This window comes from Schistocerca piceifrons, chromosome 1 (genome assembly GCF_021461385.2).
Source record: "Schistocerca piceifrons isolate TAMUIC-IGC-003096 chromosome 1, iqSchPice1.1, whole genome shotgun sequence".
Taxonomy (NCBI): domain Eukaryota; kingdom Metazoa; phylum Arthropoda; class Insecta; order Orthoptera; family Acrididae; genus Schistocerca; species Schistocerca piceifrons.
This window is the reverse complement of record NC_060138.1, coordinates 861,048,852-861,070,648: the sequence shown is the minus strand read 5'-3', so window position 1 is coordinate 861,070,648 and position 21,797 is coordinate 861,048,852. Positions and strand designations below refer to the sequence as shown.

Here is a 21,797-nt window from a genome sequence, read left to right as displayed (position 1 = left end):
GGTGAACCACAACTGGTGCCGGTGGCATTGGATGTTGTTTCCGCGTCAGTGCTGCCGCGATGTGTGTGAGAGCTGTAGACTTCCCCCACTGGATCTTCTATAGTTGAATTATTCTCGTCATGTCTCTTCTTAGTCTAATACACCAGGGTCTTCTTTCCATTCTTTTAATGTTATTGCTTCCTTATGTCTTCCCTTTTGTTGCAGCCACAAATTTTTCCATTTGATTTTTGGACTTGATCCAATTACACAAAACAGTTCTCTCATCTTGTTATATCTGTTTGCTATGGCAACACTTCATATCTTTTGCTTAGATTTCTTCTCAAAATTCCTTTCCCCCCCCCCCCACTGGTCGCCACGCTCTAACATTTTTTTGATGATAGAACATGTGGATGGAGTAATATACAAACTTTGTTTTCACCAATTAACGATGTATTGGATTATGCAGAATAACATTCCTGCATTTCACATGTAAATATCTCCGTCTTCTCGTATTTCGCTCATAGTTCAAGCTTTACAAATGCAATAAATTAACATTCGTAAGTGTGTTGACTTAAGAACCACCCGTAATTTATGAACATGTCTTGCTTCTAGCAAGTCCAACACATGAATTACTTAAGTCTAATCTCATTTCTTCATTTGTCCTTAACAATCATCACAGTTACTAAACCAGCGAAGAATAGCACAGGCTCTTCTCCACACATACACTGAAACTCTATGGATCGTACAGCAGTTAGTTGTCGGCCACCGTTCGGCCGCCGCACCCACATTTAGCTCATGGCTGTTTTTAGACCCGCACACACAAACATGCAATGCACAATAGGTTGGATTCGTCTCTCACACACTTCTATTTAAAATATCGTGGGTTCGAGATGGAGGAAGGTCAAGTGGTTCTATAATTTATGTGGAAATTCTCGAAGCACTAAAACTGTTGCATCTTAATATAACGCTTGTCACATTTGCTGTTTCACCCATAATTAGTACTACAGTGGCTAAATACTCTCAACTTACCCAAAGTTACCTAAAAATTAATGCTAAATATTGTGTGTGTGCCCTGAAGCATACATTACCAACAGAAGAGGGGCATGACTCTATTGGCTGGAATATAACATGACACACTGTTCCTGAGCAATGTGCGTCACCCCACCACCTGCTGTGAAACTGAATTCAGGAAAGCCTTTATTTAGATAACGAGCAGAACCGTCATTAAAAACAATTCAGTGTTAGCACATAAAAGCAGTAGGTACACCTGATGTTGTGTATCTGTGACTTATTTGACGGTTTCCACAGTACCCATTGTTACCTCTAATGTCGGGATCGGGTGATCTATGTATGATACAGGGTGCTAATTGCACCATTAGAGTCGTGATGCTTTTGTATATTGGTTTGTAATAGGTTACTTTCCTGTTGGTCTCCATTCCTCACTTAAGGCGTAGATTTTTGTAGGCCTGGCTAGTCCTTTATTCACTCAGAAACTAAAATAAATAAAGGAAAAGTTCCCAAAATCACTGCTGCACCAGATAAGTTTCAACTGTTAATACATTTTCTACAGTATTTGTTTATTATTAAAAGTAAAAATTAAGAAATATTTTTAGGACACTATACTGTCACTTTCTTGCTACACACTACACTAAAGCTATGTAAAAACCTTATGGTAGTTAGAGCAGTTTTGCCTTTCCATTTGTAAAATTATTTTTGATCTAAAAATGTATTTTTATTTCTCCAGATGTCAGCAGCAACAAACAGTTTCAAAAAACAGTTCGGCGACGAGAGCAGGCAACTTCAAGTAATACCAGATATGAAACAAGTCGGAAACCTGCCCCACAAAAATGTAAATCTATTGACAAAAGACCAAAACCACGGGGTCAGTATTACAGTGGTGGAAAGGAGGATACCAAGGTTTGTGTTTCTGTGTCTTGAATTTTCTCTTATTTGGAGAATTTTGTTTATAATTTCCAAGACAGTAACTGTTGGTTTCAAAGTTTCCGGGTTTGGAGCCAATTTGTCATTCTTTATGTTATTATATTTTATTTTTTTACACAATATTTTGATGTCAGTTGTAAAGCACAGATTTTATTGTGTGCTGTTCGGGTTCCAACTAAACTGAATTGCATACAGTGTGTCGCCCCTAGCAGTGAATTTCCTGATGCCATTAAGCAATACAACAGTCTACTTAAATTCAACAAAGGCTACACCAAAATTTAAAAAATTGAAATTCTCTAAGATTACAAAGTGTTTTAACACATTCAAGACAGGATTTTTTTTTCTGAATTACCACATATTCAGGGAATTCTTTCAAGTAGTTCTCCTCCTGGCAACTTTACGTAGCAGTTTAACAATAAATCGCACATTTCTGCCAAAGCATCGTTAAATTCATCTCCAGTTGATGAGACTACTGCTATGCCACTTAAGATATCTTCACATATTCCACTGATACACCGTTAAATTCATTTCCAGCTAACAAGACAGCTGCTACACCGCCTTCACAGATAGCTCCACCTACTTCAGCTGAAACAAAATTATCTGCGTTACTGTCACTATATTACTAAAATTGTTGATACTATCTCATCAGATTTACTGTAACATCCATCTCCACCAAATTCAGATGCACGTCAGCCTCTTTTGATCACAGAATTTTCCACCAAACATTCGTTCATTCATTCCATTCTTCACTTCTCATTCACACCCTGTGAGTAAGGCCAGAAGTCATCATCAATTCTGCCAGCTGCCATGAGAACTGAGGATGGGCTCAGAACCTAAGCAACAGACATCATAGGTTCTGACATGAACAGCAACCTGCAGATGGCTCAGTAATGGCAGGCAGGGTGTCCAACACATGTCAGTCCTCAAAGGAGGCTCGCTGCAATTTGGCAGGTTTGTTCTTGCCACCACGAGGCCACAGCCTTTGCAGCATCTTTTTCCTTCCATGCTTCCTGTCTCTTCTTTTGCTATTCCTGTTTCTTTATCTTGGGAAACATGTCTGGGGTGTTTTTGGGAAGGTGGTGTTCCGCATTTTCAGTAGATGACGTAAGAGCAGTCTCACCACTGGTTTTCATTCCTTTTTTCCTTTCTTTGTTCACATTCTATCCTTCCCCTGCTTTGGCATTTGAAGCTCCTCTTTTCTTCTTCTTCGTCTTCTTCTTCCCTGTGCACTCCTGAAGGTCGGCCCATGTAACAGGTGACTGGGTAATGTGTAATTCTCAGCCCTGGGACAAAAGGTGTGGTTAGCACATACCCCCTGATACAGGCCAGGCCCAGGGAGGGCTGACTGCCTGAGCTATTACCTTCCCAAATTGCTGATTGGTCCCTCTGTCAGGTATTCAGGAGGTGTGACCTAAGGTGTGAACAGTCGCCTAAAGAGGAATGAGCGCGTCATCAGAGATGCTGGCAACCATGGGGGATTTTCTTGCAATGAGCCCCCATTATCTTCGCAGTCCATGTCTACCAAACATAAAAGGAATGGAGCTCCTTGTTTAAAGACACTCCCAGCTGCACCACGGTTCCTCGTGGTTTCATGTACAGGAGGTCAGTCCTTTGCAACGGTAAATCCGTATCTTACACAGAAAGGTGTTGATGGAATTGCTGGCCCTGTGAAATCCTGCTCTCGTTTATGCAATGGCAGTTTGCTTTTGAAGACTACTTGTGATTCTCAAGCACAACAACTGTTCGCAGCTTTGCTTCTCTACAGCTATCCTGTTTGTGTCGAGACCCATAGAACTCTAAATTCTTCCCGTGGTGTTATTTACACTAGGCTGCTCGATGGTCTGACCGAGGCAGAAAGTCAAACGTACCTCTGATCAGGCCTCAGGCCTCTGGCCATCCATCGAGTGATAAAAAAGGTAGATGCATCCTTAGTGCCCACATGCACTTTTTTCTCACCTTTGATAGTGGTTCTTCTTTCCAAGCTCAAAGCAGGCTATGAAATTATCACCATCCAGCCATGCATTTCGAACCCCATGCGCTGCTACCAGTGTCACAATTACAACCATACTCGAGTCATATTGACACTCAGCCTAATGAGATACACGCCACCAAACTTCTGCCTCACGGGGCGAGATCACCTGCTACACAACTGACAGGTTGGAAAGGACGGAATGAGTATTCTTTGAAGACTCCCTACGTCCCTTCAGCCAACCAACATCTGAACCTTCCTCTGCCAACCAGAAAGGCTCAAGAAGTCAAACAAAGGCAAACGGTCTTCTCCTTCGCCGACTTCGGGATTCTCTTTGATGGTTTTGCCATGTGATACCCTCGTCCAGCCTTCCTCCAGGTCACCGGTGCGCACTGCCAGGCGTTTTTCTGCCCTGAACTCTGCAGATCAAAAGAGGGAGAATGCCTGTGGATATCATGGAGCAGGATCCTCCAGCCTCTGCGCCTTGTAGCAGTGAGTCTTTGAAGGCTGGCACTGAGCAGCCACCTAGGTTCCACTCCTTTCATTTTTTCCCTCCTCCTTTTTCCTCGTAATGCCTCTCCTTCAATTGAATGTTCGTGGCCTTTGATCAAGCAAAGAGGATTTACGGTTGCTCTCTGAATTGCAATGTCCATTTGTTCTCTGCCTCCAGGAAACAAAATTGTGTGAGGTCATGAGAACGCCTTGACTGCTTAGAGATCTCGAATGTCTTCCTGGTATATTTTGACCTTGGCCCTCCTCCCTGAAGACAGCAGTCCATCTCATGGGGGAGTCTTGCTGCTCGTACGGGATGATGTTCATAGTCGCCATCAACCTGTTGCAGTTTGTCTTTTCCTTCCTTACTTGACCTTTTCTCTTAGTACCATTTAGACCCCTCCGTCATTTGATGTCACCAGGGCAGACTTCGTCCATCTTTTTGGGCAGCTCACTCCTTTCCGCTGCTTGGTGACTTTAATGCACACCATCCAATTTGGGGATCTTCCAGAATGTGTCATAGTGACCTCTTGGCTGACCTCAATCAACATAACCTCTTCTGCCTTAACATGGGAACACCCACATTCCTTTCAGACTCCACATACACCTATTCAGATTTGAACCTCTCCTTCTGCTCTGCCCAGTTCGCCCATCGTCTTGAGTGGTCCATTCTCTCAGACACGTTCTCAAGTGACCATTTCTTGTGTGTTGTTGTTTGCTGATACCTACCCCACCTATGTGCACACCCAAATGGCAGCTTACTAAGGCCCTATAGTTATCTCTAACACCTTTGTACACCATTTTGCAGAGATTTCGAGCTCCTTTCATTGTCGCCCTGCATTCCTCCATCTGAAACTAGTGGAGGCGGCTCGGGCGATACTCTTCTCTTCTCAGAATAGTGAGTGCTACAATGCTGCCTTTACTATGAGGGAGCTAGATCATGCTCTCACTTCATCTTGATCCTCCCCTCTTGGGCCAGACGATGTTCACATTCAGATGTCGCAGCATCTTTCTCTTGCGGGCAGGCACTTCCTACTTCATTGTAGAACCGTATCTGGGCAGAGGGCACATTTCCCAGAAGCTGTCATGAAGCCTCTTGTCATACCCATACCTAAGCCTGGTAAGACAAAACACTTCCCTTCCTTTTCTTGTCTCGCCAACTGTGTTTTTGCAAGGTGATGGAACGTATGATTCATGCCTGGCTGGTGTGGTGGCTTGAGTCTTGCAGTTGATTAACCACTGCACAGTGTCGATTTAGAGTGTGCCATTCTGCAGTTGACCATCCTATCACTTTGTCCACCCATGTCATGAATGATTTTCTGTAAAAATACTAAACTGTGGCCGTGTTTTTCGATTTGGAGAAAGCATAAGACATCTGCTGGAGGACTGGTATCCTCTTTACTCCCTAAATGTGGGGCTTCTGTTGCCACATTCCCCATTTCCTGTGGGAATTTTAAAAAGGCCAAGCTTTCAAGGTTCGTGCGAGTTCTGACTTGGACACCTCTATCCAGGAAAACGGTGTGCCTCAGGGTTCTGTACTGAGCGTCGTCCTCTTTGCTATTGCCATTAACCCTGTAATGTCCTATCTCCTGCCAGGCATCTCCGGCTCCCTTTTCATTGACGATTGTGGCATCTACTGCAGTTCTCTATGGGCTTGTCTCATTGAGCAGCATCTTCAGCGATGTTTCAATAGTCTTCACGCACTGAGCATCGACTATAGCTTTCATTTTTCAAAATCGTTTGTATGAATTTCTGGTGGCGCAGTTGATTTCTTCCACCCTTTCTACATCTAGGGCCTGTTGCTCTTCTGTTCCTTGAAACTGTGAAATTCTTGGCATTCATTCCCAATAGTAAACTTCCTTGGTCCTCCCCCATGTCTTAGATGGCAGCCTGCTGTATACGGTCCCTCAATGCCCTAGGTGTCTTCAATGATACTTTCTGGGGAGCAGATTGAACCATCCTCTTCTGTTTGTACTGATACCTTGTCCATTCGAAAGTAGACTATGGGTGCTTCGTTTATGCGTCTGCACGTCCCTCTTACGCTGTCTAAATACTATCCACCATCATGGCACCTGTTTGGCCAATGGCACCTACGTTTGAGAGTTGGAACACAGAAGCTGTCGAACTACTGCTGTGACTTTCTCCTCAGCAGATAAGCATGCCGTTTGTCTGCCATGCGTGGCCACCTATCCTATGCCTCCTTCTTGAATGACTCCTTTGATTGCCAGTATGGGGTGCAACCCTCTTCTCTGTTACGTCCTGGAGTTTGCTTTTGGCTCTTGCTCTGGCAGCTTAACTTCATGCCACCTGCAACTTTTCCAGCTGGTGGGAATCCTTCGTCATCTTGCTTCGTCTGATGGGCCGTGTTCACCTTCTTCATTCGCTTCCTACGGACACTACTCCAGCCTTTCTCTATCACCTTCAGTTTCATGATCTTCACATGGAACTTCACGATAGTACTTTTGTGTGCATTGATGACTTTGACTGACTGACTGTGGTGTCAGGTGTGTATTCATCATTGGCACAGACATTTTTTGGTATCTGCTTCCGGAACACTGCTCAGTATTTACAGCAGAGCTCTTCACCATTTATCGGGTCACGCAGTACATCCCGCGACACTGGCTTTCAGTTGAGTCACCTGTTCAGACTTTCTCAATCGCCTTCAAAGCCTCTGTGTGCTGAACACCATCCATCCCTTAGTGCGACAGGTTCAGGAAAGTTGTCACTTGCTCATTTTTGATGAAGCCAGTGTGATGTTTGTGGGTTCCTGGTCACGTCGGTCTGACAGAAAATGAGGTCACCGATGCTGCTGCGAAGGCTGCAGTCTTCGCACCTCAGCCCACTAGTTCTTACATTCCCTCTGATCTCTGTGTTGCCATGTGTCAGCAGGTGGTGTTACTTTGCCACCACCACTGGTCCTCCCTTCATGGGAACAAGCTCTGGGTTATTAAGCTTCTCCTAGCAGCTTGGACAACCTCCTCTCAGTTCAGTCGTGGTGAGGAGATCATTTTAGCTAGGTTGCGTATCGGGCGCTGTCTTTTTAACCATCGCCAATTGTCAAGTGGTGCTCCCCAATCACATTGTATTCATTGTGCTCAACCTTAGACGGTCTGCCATTTCCTGCCGGAATCCTTTTTTTAACCACTTATGTTCTCATTTGTGTTTGCCATCTGAATTATCGGCCATTTTAGAAAATGATGTGCAGTCTGTCGACTGCATTTTATTTTTTTGCCATTGTATTACTATGGTGAAGGTCGTTTAATTTCTAGTTTTGGACCTCTCTTTCTGTTATGGTGCATTTTACAGACCTTTCTCCACATCCCTGTTTTTAGCTGTCTTCTCTTCCATCGATTGGGATTACTGGGTATTCATTTTTAATTCCTCTCTTTGTCTTCATGTTCTACAGTTCTGACGGGGGCGTATATGACACTAGTTTTTGTGCCCCTCCTCCTCCTCCTCCTCCTCCTCCTCCTCCTCCTCCAACTCCCACTAATCTCTCCTACCCCATTCCTGGTAGACATACTTGAGTGCACATTGGATTTCTTTCCAACCCTGGATGTTGTTTCCCTAAGGAGCTCCATAACTGTTTGAAGGTAAGAATGGTAGTCTCTGTGAATTGCAAGAAGCAAGTGGCTGAAACTAGCGTGCGACAGTTGTAGACAACTCATTGGACATTACCTATTTTTTGCTGAAAATTGTCTCATCGAGGACTGTTGTGTATTATTGAAGTTAGGAGGATGTGTAGTTACAGAAGTTACTTCCACAGCCACTTGTCGCTTGCATTGTTTGCCAGTTTTTTTATGTTAGTACAAGTGTGGAGGGAGAGAGGATGAACAAATTGTGCATATATATATCAACTTCTTGTTTAGGTACTCCACACACCTTACCTTGTGATAATTGTTTTACTCATACCGAGATTCGTCATTATTCACTGTATAATATTGTCACATAAAAGAAGGTGTAATTAGTTTAATGACGAACGCTAACTTCACTTAACGAAGGTTTATTCAGCACTTGCACATACAAGAGCACAGAGCGAACTGCCTCCTGCCAGAACACATACAGTATATATACAGCTACAGAACATTCCAGTACAATGATTCTTGACGTTTGTAGATACTTCTAGAATGTCCTCGAACTGTATATAGAAATTAAATTGTACAGACCAGGTGAGTTTTGAACTCACGAACTTCCATGCAACAGTTTAGTTTCATAACCACTACACCACTGCGCTACCCCGCTGCTTCTGCGACATTGCTCCCTTCTTAAGAGAACAGCGTCTCGTTAAGTCGTCCTAGCCTCGGAATGAGTCATCGGTCCTGCATACTCAGACTCATGCTGACTGATGCTCGCCCTGGCAGTAATCTTCTTAGAACTTCTTTTGCCGCTACGCTCTTCGTTACCTTTCCACTTGTTGCCTGTCGCTGGAGCTTTGAATTTACCGTGGGTTGCAGGATCCATGTAGGGCTTCATTCGAAGGACATGGACCATATCTCTGACCTTTTGTCGTCTTGTCAGGGTCGAAATCTTCAACTTCATAAGTAACATCAGACAACTGTTTTACAACCTTATTAGGTCCAAAGTAGTGCCTGAAGAGCTTCTCAGAGAGACCAACCTTCTGAACAGGAGTGAAGATCCAGACAGTCGCCAGGCTGGTAGACAACAGGGCAGTGGCTCGTGTCATGCCTTCAGCGATTGTTTTCTTGAGCCTGCAGCGTGCGGAGTCGAACTAACTGCTAGGCTTCCTCAGCTCTGGTTAACACCTGGCTGATGTATTCGTCATTCACATCATCAGGATGTAACAGAAACACAGTGTCCATCATCGTTGTCGCCTCACGCCCATGCACCAGGAAAAATGGCATAAATCCTGTGGTGTCTTGTGTGGCGGTGTTGTAGGCAAAGGTCACGGAAGGTAGCAACTTATCCCAATTGCTCTGCTCAACATTGATAGCACGTCGTCCAAGCTCTTATTAAGGCATTCAGTAAGCTCGTTAGTTTGCAGTTGGTAGGCAGTCATCATGTGATGAGTAATGTCGCACTGACTGTTTATCTCTGTCACAAGATTCGCTTGAAAAACTTTCCCTTGATCTGTAATTACCGACCTTGGGGCATTGTGTTTTAATACAATATCTTCCATCTCGTCCGAGATGTGGAGGAGGCCCTGCCGTGGGCGATGGAGAACACTGGGTACACCTGACTGCAGATTGTTGCTCATGTCGGCACCAATGACTCCTGCTGTCTGAGTTCAGAGGTCATCCTCAGTTCACACAGGCAGTTGTCGGAGTTGGTGAAGGCGGAAAGCCTCGCTCGCGGGGTGGAATCTGAGCTAACTATTTGTAGTGTCATTCCCAGAACCGATCACGGTCCTCTGGTTTGGAGCTGGGTGGAAGGCTTAAACCAGAAGCTCAGACGATTCTGCGGAAAACTGGGGTGCAAATTTCTCTACCTCCGCTATCGGGTGGAGAAATGTAGGGTCCCCCTGAATAGGTCAGGCATGCACTACACGCAGGAAGCGGCTACAAGGGAAGCGGAGTACGTGTGGAGTGCACATGTGGGTTTTTTAGAGTAGAGAATTCCCTCCCTTGGCCCGACAAGACGCCTTGAGAGACGCGACAAGGTAGCAGTAGGCATAACACAACAGGGAATGACAATATTAATGTGGTAGTAGTAAACTGCAGGTGTGTCTACAGAAAGGTCCCAGAACTGCTCTCATTAATAAACTGTCACAATACCCACATAGTACTAGGGACGGAAAGTTGGCTGAAACCAGATGTAAACAGTAATGAAATTCTAAACTCAGATTGGAATGTATACCACAGAGACAGTCTTTACAGTGAAGGGGGAGGTGTGTTTATAGCGATAAAAAGTGCAATAGTATCGAAGGAAATTGACAGAGATCCGAAATGTGAAATAATTCGGGTGAAGGTCACGGTTAAAGCAGGCTCAAACATGGTAATTGGATGTATCTATAGGCCCCCTGGCTCAGCAGCTGTTGTGGCAGAGCACCTGAATGAAAATTTGGAAAATATTTAGAGTAGATTTGCCAACCATGTTGTTAGTTCTGGGTAGAGATTTTAATTTACCAGATATAGACTGGGAGACTCAAACGTTTATAACGGGTGGCAGGGACAAAGAATCCAGTGAAATTTTTTTAAATGTATTATCTGAAAACTACCTTGAGCAGTTAAACAGAGAGCCGACTCGTGGCGATAACATATTGGTCCTTCTGGTGACAAACAGACCCGAACTATTTGAAACAGTTAACGCAGAACAAGGAATCGGCAATCATAAAGTGGTTACAGCATCGATAATTTCAGCCGTAAATAGAAATATTAAAGAAGGTAGAAAGATTTTTCTGTTTAGCAAAAGTGACAGAAAGCAGATTTCAGAGTACTTGACAGCTCAACACAAAAAAGTTTTGTCTCAAGTACAGATAGTGTTGAGGATCAGTGGACAAGTTCAAAACCATCATACAGTATGCATTAGATGAGTATGTGCCAACCAAGATCGTAAGAGATGGAAAAGAGCCACCGTGGTACAACAACTGAGTTAGAAAACTGCTATGGAAGCAAAGGGAACTTCACAGCAAACATACACATAGCCAAAGCGTTGCAGACAAACAAAAATTACATGAAACGAAATGTAGTGTGAGAAGGGCTATGCAAGAGGCGTTCAATGAATTCGAAAGTAAAGTTCTATGTACTGACTTGGCAGAAAATCCTAAGAAATTTTGGTCTTACGTCAAAGCGGTAGGTGGACCAAAACAAAATGTCCAGACACTCTGTGACCAAAATGCTAGTGAAACAGAATATGACAGACTAAAGGCCGAAATACTAAATGTCTTTTGCCATAGCTGCTTCACAGATGAAGACTGCACTGTAGTTCCTTCTCTAGATTATCACACAGATGACAAAATGATAGGTATCGAAATAGATGATAGGGGGATAGAAAAACAATTAAAATTGCTCAAAAGAGGAAAGGCCGCTAGACCTGATGGGATACCAGTTCGATTTTACACAGAGTACACGAAGGAACTTAGCCCCCTTCTTGCAGCGGCGTACCGTAGGTCTCTAGAAGAGCGTAGCGTTCCAAAAGATTGGAAAAGGGCACAGGTCATCCCCGTTTCCAAGAAGGGCTGGCAAACAGATGTGCAGAACTATAGACCTATATCTCTAACGTTGATCAGTTGTAGAATTTTGGAACATGTACTATATTCGAATATAATTACTTTTCTGGAGATTAGAAATCTACTCTGTAGGAATCAGCATGGGTTTCAAAAAAGAAGATTGTGTGAAACCCAGCTCGTGCTATTCGTCCACAAGACTCAGAGGGCCATAGACACGGGTTCCCAGGTAGATGCCGTGTTTCTAACTTCCACAAGGCGTTTGATACAGTTCCCCACAGTGGTTTAATGAACAAAGTAAGAGCATATGGGCTATCAGACCAATTGTGTGATTGGATTGAAGAGTTCCTAGATAACAGAATGCAGCATGTCATTCTCAGTGGAGAGAGGTCTTCTGAAGTAAGAGTGATTTCAGGTGTGTGTGCAGGGGAGTGTCGTAGGACCGTTGCTATTCATAATATATATAAATGACCTTGTGGATAACATCGTAAGTTCACTGAGCCTTTATGCGGATGATGCTGTGGTATATCGAGAGCTTGTAACAATGGAAAATTGTACTGAAATGCAGGAGGATCTGCAACGAATTGACGCATGGTGCAGGGAATGGCAATAGTATCTCAATGTAGACAAGTGTAATGTGCTGTGAATACATAGAAAGAAAGATCCTTTATAATTTAGCTACAATATAGCAGATCAGCAACTGGAAGTAGTTAATTCCATAAATTATGTCGGAGTAGGCATTAGGAGTGATTCAAAATGGAATGATCATATAAAGTTGATCGTCGGTAAAGCAGATGCCAGACTGAGATTCATTGGAAGAATCCTAAGGAAATGCAGTCCGAAAACAAAGAAAGTAGGTTACAGTACACTTGTTCGCCAACTGCTTGAATACTGCTCACTGGTGTGGGACCCGTACCAGATAGGGTTGATAGAAGAGAGAGTAGATCCAACGGGGAGCAGTGCGCTTCATTACAGGATCATTTAGTAATCGCGAAAGCGTTGCCGAGATGATAGCTAAACTCCAGCGAAAGACTCTGCATGAGAGACGCTCAGTAGCTCGGTACAGGCTTTTGTTGAAGTTTCGGGAACATACCTTCACCAAGGAGTCAAGCAGTATATTGCTCCCTCCTACATATATCTCGCGAATAGACCATCAGGATAAAATCAGAGAGATTAGAGCCCACACAGAGGCATACCGACAATCCTTCTTTCCACGAACAATACGAGACTGGAATAGAAGGGAGAACCAATAGAGGTACTCAAGGTACCCTCCGCCACACACTGTCAAGTGCAGAGTATGGATGTAGATGTCGAAGAGCATGGAGCAAACTGCCTCCAGCCAGAACACGTACAGTATATATACAGCTACAGAACATTCCAGTACTATGATTGTTGACATTTGTGGATACTTCTAGACTGTACTCGAATGGTATATAGAAATTAAAATTGTACAGTCCACGTGAGTTTTGAACTCGCGATCTTCCATGTAACAGCTTAGTATCATAACCACTACACCACGGCACTACTCAGCTTCTTTTGCGACAATATTCGTAACATATTGCATATCCTGCTATTTATAAATATTTAAATTGTGGCTGGGAATTTAAACGCTTTCTCTTCGGCATAGTGCTGGAGGAATTTGATCTGCTTTGATTTCTTGCATATACTGCTAACTTAATTACTACCTTTTTAATAAAACCTTTTTTCTATACAGGTAGCAGAGGATGAGAGCATTGCTGAGTATGGGTCAGTTGTACTACCCAGCAGCAAAAAGCAAAACTTGAACCACTTATTAAACTTTCATTATGCACCAAGAGAAGGTACAACAAGTTGGCGTTCTGGTTGGGGTAGCAGTGGCAGTGGTCGTCACCACCATGTTTCACTTCGCCACAAATACAACAAGGAGCAGTTTTTACAAGCAAACTGTCAGTTTGTGGTCCGTGCTGATGCAGATTATTCAGCATACATCTCTGACCCTGATGCACTTGTTAGTTGGGATCTTATTGAACAAATTGTGAGTAATAACAATTTACAAATTTTATAGATAAGACACTTATAATCAAGAACAATGTTACATTAGTGTTAGAAATCGTGTATATTGTGCTAATTGTTAGAGATAGGTCTGATTTTAGAATATTGCTTGTAAACCCCCTTTTCTCTAAATAAAAAAAAAGAAACACACTGTAAGATATGTGAAATTATGTTTAAAGTTTGTTGGAAGTTGCTAAGTGCCCTCGTACTCAAATACTGGATGAGTAACGTTTGACTGTTGGCACCATCAGTTACGCTGCCTCAAGATTCACACAATTTCTAACTGTAGTACTTGTCTTATTGTGTCAAATTTTTAACATAAGATTTTACCTGTTAGAGTAGATTACAATAGCATTTAAAATTTTTAAATTTTTGTTACCTCTAGAAGGCAACAGGTACTGAGTTCCAGGATAGTCACTTAGTGATATAAGATGCACATCAGATGTCTAATTTCAAGAGATTTCTGGATGATACAGCTATCCCTGAAAGTTTTTAATATATTACAAATCTCCATAGAAGCAAGATTTCAGTTGGTTACTGTACTTTTAAAAACTTGAAATGTTCATTTCAGCGAACAGGGAAACAATTTCCCTGAGGGTATAGTGAAAATCACATGGTATTTTCTTTTTTCATAAATACACTCTTTGTATTTTTGAGGAAAGCAATGGGTTTCAGTGAAAAAATAGATTTTATACCTTAATTGTCAATGCTTCCCATAATTACTAGATGTTGTTTGGACACGAAGAGTTCATCAGAATTGATCAGTGTCCATAAGAAACAAAAGTTTTGGTTTAATGTTGTGTTGCTGGTGTAATTTACTACACTGTCTGATCAAGACAGAAGAAACATGAAGTGAAAGTAAAAGTGAAGAAAGACTACTGCTTCTGTATGGCTTGTAATGGTACATATATTGTCAAGCTACCATTATTTTTGTGGTGTAACTACATGCTCTGACTTGCACACATTCATGCAGGGTAATATATGTATCTGCTATTGTTTGTTGCTTGTGAAATTTCGATTATTGTAACTGCATAAAGTGATCTAAATTGTCCAACAGAATTGTTGTTCATTTATAAGTAGAGCCTACAATGCAGAAAAGATATTTTAAAAAACAAAGACTGTGAAGAACTTGGTGCAGATGGATCCATTCCCAAGGGATCAAGTCAACTTACGTATGGTACTTGGTAATGGAGCAGGTATACGATGCACTGAAAGATCGTATGCAAGGACAAAACTTTCACAGAACCTTCCATTGCTCGGCTAACTATCATAAGGATATTTCTTACGTGAGATTCCCTCTAATCACTTGGGCAGTGGGTATCCAAACAACTCAGAGAGAGAAATCCCACTGTCAGTTGCAAATCATTTCATTATTTTTTTTTTTTAAACTGACTAATAAGATGACACTTCATTTACTCGCAACATATAGAGTTTTTAAATAACTACAGAAATGCAGCCAAGTAATGTACATAACAGCAACATATTGGCAAGTGCATGCCTCTGTTATCTCAGATGAAAATAACATGAGAGATCACTGTTTATACCAACTAAAATCTTTGGTGGGTAGGGCTACATCGTGTAGGAAACAAGACTATACAGGGTGATTCAAAAATGCATGTAAATATTTTAAGGGTGTATTTGTGAGGTAAATATAAGACAAAAATGTTCTATAAATGTTTTTCCATAAACGTTTAATTCCAGAGTTATCGTTAAATACGAAAGTCATGTCCGTATCAAAACGACGGCAGTGCAAGCAGCAGGATGCCATATTCTGGTACGTAATTCACATACGTATCTCCCAACAGTTGATTCGAAACTGCATGAATAGTGTTTGTTTTTCATTGCATGTGATGTTTACTCCTACTGTACGGAAGATGGCGCTGATGTTGTTGGTAACGGAAAAGTACGTCCTGTCGTTCATTCATCGTCGGAAGGCTAAAGGTTTCGTGCACATGATGTACTCAAACAGTGAGTATGCTGATATGCACCTTGTGTATGGTGCAGCAGATGGAAATGCACTTGCAGCAAGACGAAGGTACAGTGAGCTGTTTCCAGGAAGACGGTTACCAAGTCATCAGACGTTTGTATCTGTGGACAGACGTATGCGGGAGTATGGCATTCGTCCTGGGCCACATTCAGGTCGACCACTTGAGCATGCAGTGAACGTCGAGGAACATGTTTTGGACCTGGTAGACCAAGATCCATCTATCAGTACGAGACAAATTAGTGCAGCTGTACGACTTCCACAATCTACTGTATGGCGGCTGCTTCGGAGACAACAGTTGCATCCATTTCACCTGCAAAAAGTGCACGAATTGACACCTGAAGACTATCCTCGCCGTCAGCAATTCTGCCAGTGGTTACAAGAGCGTCATTTGAATGATCCAATGTTCATTCGGCGGATATTATTCACAGATGAGGCCATGTTTACTCGTGCGGGTGTAATCAATTCGCATAATATGCACCAGTGGGCTGTCGAGAATCCTGGCGCGAGAATTGTGCGTGGATATCAACATCAATTCTCCATAAACATTTGGTGTGGTATTGTGGGGAATTACTTACTCGGACCTCATGTTCTGCCTCCAAGGCTGAATGGGCACGCGTACTGCGAATTTTTGGAGGGAGAATTGCCTGGATTGTTACAGGATGTCCCTCTTGCAACACGAGCCACCATGTGGTTTATGCACGATGGTGCTCCCGCCCATTACAGCCGCAACGTAAGGGCGTACCTCAATTCTGCGTATCCACATCGATGGATAGGTCGCGGAGGACCAATTGCTTGGCCAGCCAGATCACCTGACCTGAACCCTTTAGACTTTTATTTATGGGGCCGACTAAAGACATTGGTGTATTCTTCTGCAGTACCGAACAGAGAAGTGCTACAACAAAGAATTGAAGGTGGTTGTGAAATTATTCGTGGAGAGTTGAACGGACTGTGTAATGTGCAGAGATCATTGATGCGACGAGCACGGGTCTGTCTGCAAGTTCAGGGACAGCATTTTGAACATGCATTGCATTAAGATTTGTGCAAATACAGAACAGTACAGTACAGTCTGTAAAATGCTTCAATTTTCCTTAGTTATTGTGCATTGCTGTAGTTCAATCAACAGGACCTAAATTAATACAGTGTTCGCGAGGAATTGTTTCAGTTTGTTACGTCACGTTTATTTATCAGTTTGCGTTGTTAGTCCAAATGCACTGTAATTAAACTGTGAACTCTGGGAATTAAATACCTTACGTTGTATTGAATGTATTATCCTGTTTTGTTCATAACTCTGTAATAAGCCAAGTATGGAAAAAATTGTATAGAACATTTTTGTCTTATATTTACCTCACAAATACACCCTTGAAATATTTACATGCATTTTTGAATCACCCTGTATATGCGGAAAGATAACACATCATACACAATTAGTGCCACAACACAACCAAAGATAACCAATGCCAGACATTATGCAAAGTGAAATATTTATTAACAGAGAATGACCAAGTAGTGCTAATTCTGTCCTTTTATTTGACCAGGGAGGGAGCAGGATTCCAGGCAGAATTTAATCAAAGACAGTTCCCATAAGTACACTGTTCCAGTAACTGGAAGTGCATGCCAGAATCTCTGTGTTGCTATATTCCGTCACATTACTGGTACCAAGAGAGTGTTCTGCAGCCACAATCTACACATTGGTCTGATCATTATATTCAGAAGGTGCTATGTTTATTTTGTGATCCATTGCATTGTTGCCTTAGTGCTAACTAGACAAATATGATTTAGAGGGTAGCCGGCCATACATGGGCAGGGATGGGCAAGCAGCTGATTAGCCAACTGTCAAGCAGTCACTTCGTAGCCTACACTGTACTACTGCACCAGGAGAACATGGGGAGAGATGTGGCCATATGCCTTGCACATGTGCAGAACACATACAGTTGTGCTGTCTGGCAGGTAGCCTATATACTAGCTGCACCTACTCTTAGGGGAGCTGAGGAGTGTCTGCACCAAATAGGACAATTGTAGAACAGCTTGTAATATGGCACTCCAGAGATTTGTAAACATGGTGTATTGTCAGTAATATAGGTCCTTGGACAAACCATGTCACAAAATAGCTTGCTGCTTTATTGAGCTGCTAGTAGTTTGGTGTATACATCACATTAGGCGCTGTGTGACATTGATAGGTCACATATAAAATATATGTGTATATAGAAAACTTGGGAACGTTTATTACGTATATTACATCCGTATCCAGAATCCCATCCTGTTATTAAGGAAACTGCCGAGATTGACATGGCGAGCATCTTCATAAATCAAGACAGAGGTTTTTGCCTAGAATGCTTACCCCCACCCCGTTTCCCATTCCTGTCTCGCATTCGGGAGGACAATGGTTCAAACCCATGTCCGGCGATCCTGATTTAGGTTTTCCGTGATTTCCCTGCATCGCACCAGGCAAATGCTGGGATGGTTCCTTCGAAAAAGGTACGGCTGACTTCCTTCCCCGTCCTTTCCTGATCCGATGAAACCGATGACCTTGCTGTCTAGTCTCCTCCGCAAAACAACAACAACAGCAACCCGTTCTTATCTTTCGCCATGTTTCCAAATTTTTGAAACCTTGAAGAAAGATATTTGTCGCCTATGATCTGCTTACGGCAAAGAGCCTCTGTATAATCATCATTCCCTGACCAGTTGCAGAAATTTTTGCATCAAGGTATAGACCATCTTGTCTCTCAGTGAGATAAATGTATTAACCATTACGGCATTTACTTTTGAATTAAGGAACAGTTTACTTACCTTTTTTCTGTCTTGTCTTTTGTCTTGTCTTGTCTGCCAGATCATTCTGTGTCAAATTATCCAGAAATTTTAGGAAGTGACATCCATTGTCACGCATATCCTTGACATTTTGGGTAGTGGAAGTTTACCTAGATACATTCACATTTCCAAAAAGTGAATGTTTCAGGTCCATTACTTTTTCACTTATGATAAAAAGAAGTCGTATAGATTCAGGAGGCTTTCATAGACGCGAGCTCCTTTATGATTTAAAAATGCAGTTTTTGCAGTGGAAGCTTGAATTTTTTTTTAGTTGAAGAGGAAGGTTTATATTTTTATAGTCATGCTTCTTGTAGTGAAATACCCATCGCGTACATCTCAGAAAAAATTGTAAATAATTTCTTTTAAACAAAATCCACGCACTGACATTATAATTTTTTAAAGGTATTGCTCCCTCATTGATACCTTGGAAAAATTTACAATATTATTATAAACATTCCATTATGTCGCAAAAACTGTAGAGGAAGACAGAGACTGGAATACATCAAGCAAATAATTGAGGACGTAGGTTGCAAGTGCTACTCTGAGATGAAGAGGTTAGCACAGGAAAGGAATTAGTGGCGGGCCGCATCAAACCAGTCAGTAGACTGATGCTAAGTCATGACTACTATGTCACCACCGAATTGCTGAAGTTGGCTACACTGGTTTACCCTAGGAACAAATATCTGAGAACTCTGTTTTATTGCCACTACACGTATTGCATCATCCAGTACCTTTGTTTTGAGTCATGTGTTCACTGAGCATGTAGTTTTGAGCTCTTGTACTGAGTTGTACCAAGAGTCAGTTATTGGTTAAAAATTCAATTGTTGCAGTTTTTAAACTACTAATTCCACAACAAAAGTAAGTCCCCTAATGTTACAGTAATAATGCGAAACACTTTTGTAATGAAACAGTGGGGTGGACTGCTTTTTCATTATTTAATTACCTTTTAGGTTACACCAATCATCTTTTGAATTTTTTACAACAGATATTGGTTTTATGACTGAAGCAGTATGGGAAGTACAAGTAAGCAGTGTTTTCTTGGACAGTATCTGCAAGATATATGTGATAATGCCCTGACTTGTGTGAATGAACTGACGAGTAAATGATCTGTTTCATCTGGATTGAGTGGAATTAGTTTAGAAAAGCAAAGACCTTCAAAATGAGAGGCTTTAGCTTTATTCCTGGGGAGAAAATGTGCCCAACCTGTATCAAAATTACCAATGAAAAGCAAGCGAGTGACGACTCATCACCAGACTATATAAATGACAATAATGTGAAGGTGCAGACTCCTGAAAAATCTGTGATTAACTGGCTTAGCAGTATTTCCTGCAAAGCTGCATTCAGTTGCTTGGAATAGTCGGTATGCAGCAGCCAAACGAAAATTGAAATCAGCAGCTGGGGCTCTCAAAACTAAAATTTCACGTGCATATCAAGTTGAGCTGGCTGCAGCAGATGCAAGCACTATCCCTGATAGTGATTTAACAGAACTGGAAGAAAAGGCAAAACATCATGATGAACTCGTGGACAAAATCAAACAGAAAATTGAATATGCAAATAATCGTGAAAAAATTTAATTACTTACTCTTGTGCTGTCAACTTGATCTCGACAGAAAGTCAGTTCCAAATTTCAGGTTTCTGAATATTTGGTACGACAAGCAAGAGCTCTTTTAATGGAGAAGGTTATTTTATCGATGGCTGGGCAGAAAAGAGGAAAGACATTGCCACATGGTACAGTGCAAAAAATAGTGTGTTTTTATTCAGATGACGAAAATATGAGAATAATGCCTGGGGAAAAAAGACAAAGTGAGCACCAGCAAAATATCTACGAACGAAAGTGTCTTGTTTTAAGTAATTCAACTGAACTGTATTGTCTCTATATTAAAAAAAAAAAAAAAAAAAGGTATCCTGAAGACAAAGTAGGATTCTCAAAAACGTTAAATTGCTTCTAAATTCCATTTCTATTAAAGAAACATACCAAGATCTAATTAAAATAATATGTGGTATAAATAACAGCCCGTATGCTTCGTCTGAGGGTCGTTTCATGTCAAATCAACACACTGATCCCGACTTGGTATCTCAGATTTCCATTATTTGTGGTATGCAGCAATATATCATGGACTTACGGAAAAACACCAAATTTCTGTAATGAAGCACAATTATTTTTGAAGTTATTAATTTTTGAAGATTTAAATTTTTATGAAGAAATTTCATCATTTGGTGCCTTTGCATGCCTATAGGCTGGCAACCAGTGATGATATAAACCTGGGAATGGTTTCATTTTAAAGCTGTTGAAGGGGGCTTTCATATGATATGCCACAAGATACGGGTTAAAATTTTTAAAAAATTAAAAATTCTAAAATTTAAATTTCTCAAAAAGTGGCAGTTCTAAAAATACAAAAAAATTATCAAATATAGTTTGTAATGTCTTAATACATATAGCAAAATTCTATCATGGGATCTCAGTGGGATCAGGAGATATAGGACTTCAGAAATACACATTTTGTGAAAAATACCAGAATTAGTTTTGTTTTAGAAAATTTTGAATAGTTCATTGAATGAAACAAGCACTTCCTGCCACTAGCCTAGCAGCTGCCAATGAGAGGCAGTGAGGAGTGGTTTTGATTCTCAGACTTTAGACGCAGCAGGTGGAGACAGCAGCTGTGTGTACACGAGTTGTGTCAGTGATTTTGTGTATGTGCGTGCGCGCGCGCGCTCTCATTTTCTGACAAAAGCTATGGCTGAAAGTTTAGTTGTGAGAGTGTGATTCTACGTGTCTGTCTATGGCTTAGCAATCATCTTCAGTGATTTGCTACCTATCCTCATTATGATTGATTCTCAGAGTATTTGAACAAGTTATCTGTTGCCTGGATTGATCACTGTGGTCTCACTTCATCAACATGCTGTCTGTGGCTCGTGAATAGTTGGCCACATGAGTGGGTTTCCACAACGGGCTGAAACGGCAGGCCGTTCTTTGGGTATCTGTAATGGATTAGGCCTGTCGATCTGACGCCATACATTTCAACTAATGTGCAGAGTCTGCCCATTGGATCTAGTCTTGCTGATCTGCCTGCAGGCAGGGTCTGTTTGTGTGTGGCATAATGCAGCAGATTTTCATGGTTTATCCATGGACCTAGAACTGGTGCTCCTCAGCTGGCCAGATGCAATGACCGATGGATTTCAGGAACTGCGACTGTCTCACCGCAAATATTTTGTACAGTCTGGCGTTCTATAGAAATTTTATTTGTTCTAGTCCATTTTGGCACTTCAAAAGCAAGTTATATGTTAGAAAGTATGGATGATAAGGAGAAGAAAATTGTCAGTCACTACTCGTATATTTCTTGAAAGGAAAAACGCACAATACCTGTAAAATAATAGATATAACACAGTGGGTAATAACCGACAGTAATGAACATCGTATAACCAACATTTTATTGGTGGCCACCTACAGTGTTGGTTTACCCCATTCTTCC

The 21,797-nt window shown here is 41.7% G+C and overlaps 1 protein-coding gene across 1 annotated transcript in view; it reads left to right on the top strand.

Moving 5' to 3' along the window:
• Positions 1-21,797, top strand: part of LOC124715937 (RING finger protein 10) — a 109,738-nt gene that overhangs the window by 27,971 nt on the left and 59,970 nt on the right. The window contains exons 2-3 of the mRNA XM_047243132.1: positions 1,724-1,896; positions 13,219-13,518. Coding sequence (XP_047099088.1) covers positions 1,724-1,896; positions 13,219-13,518 — 473 coding nt within the window. The remainder of the gene's footprint in view (positions 1-1,723; positions 1,897-13,218; positions 13,519-21,797) is intronic.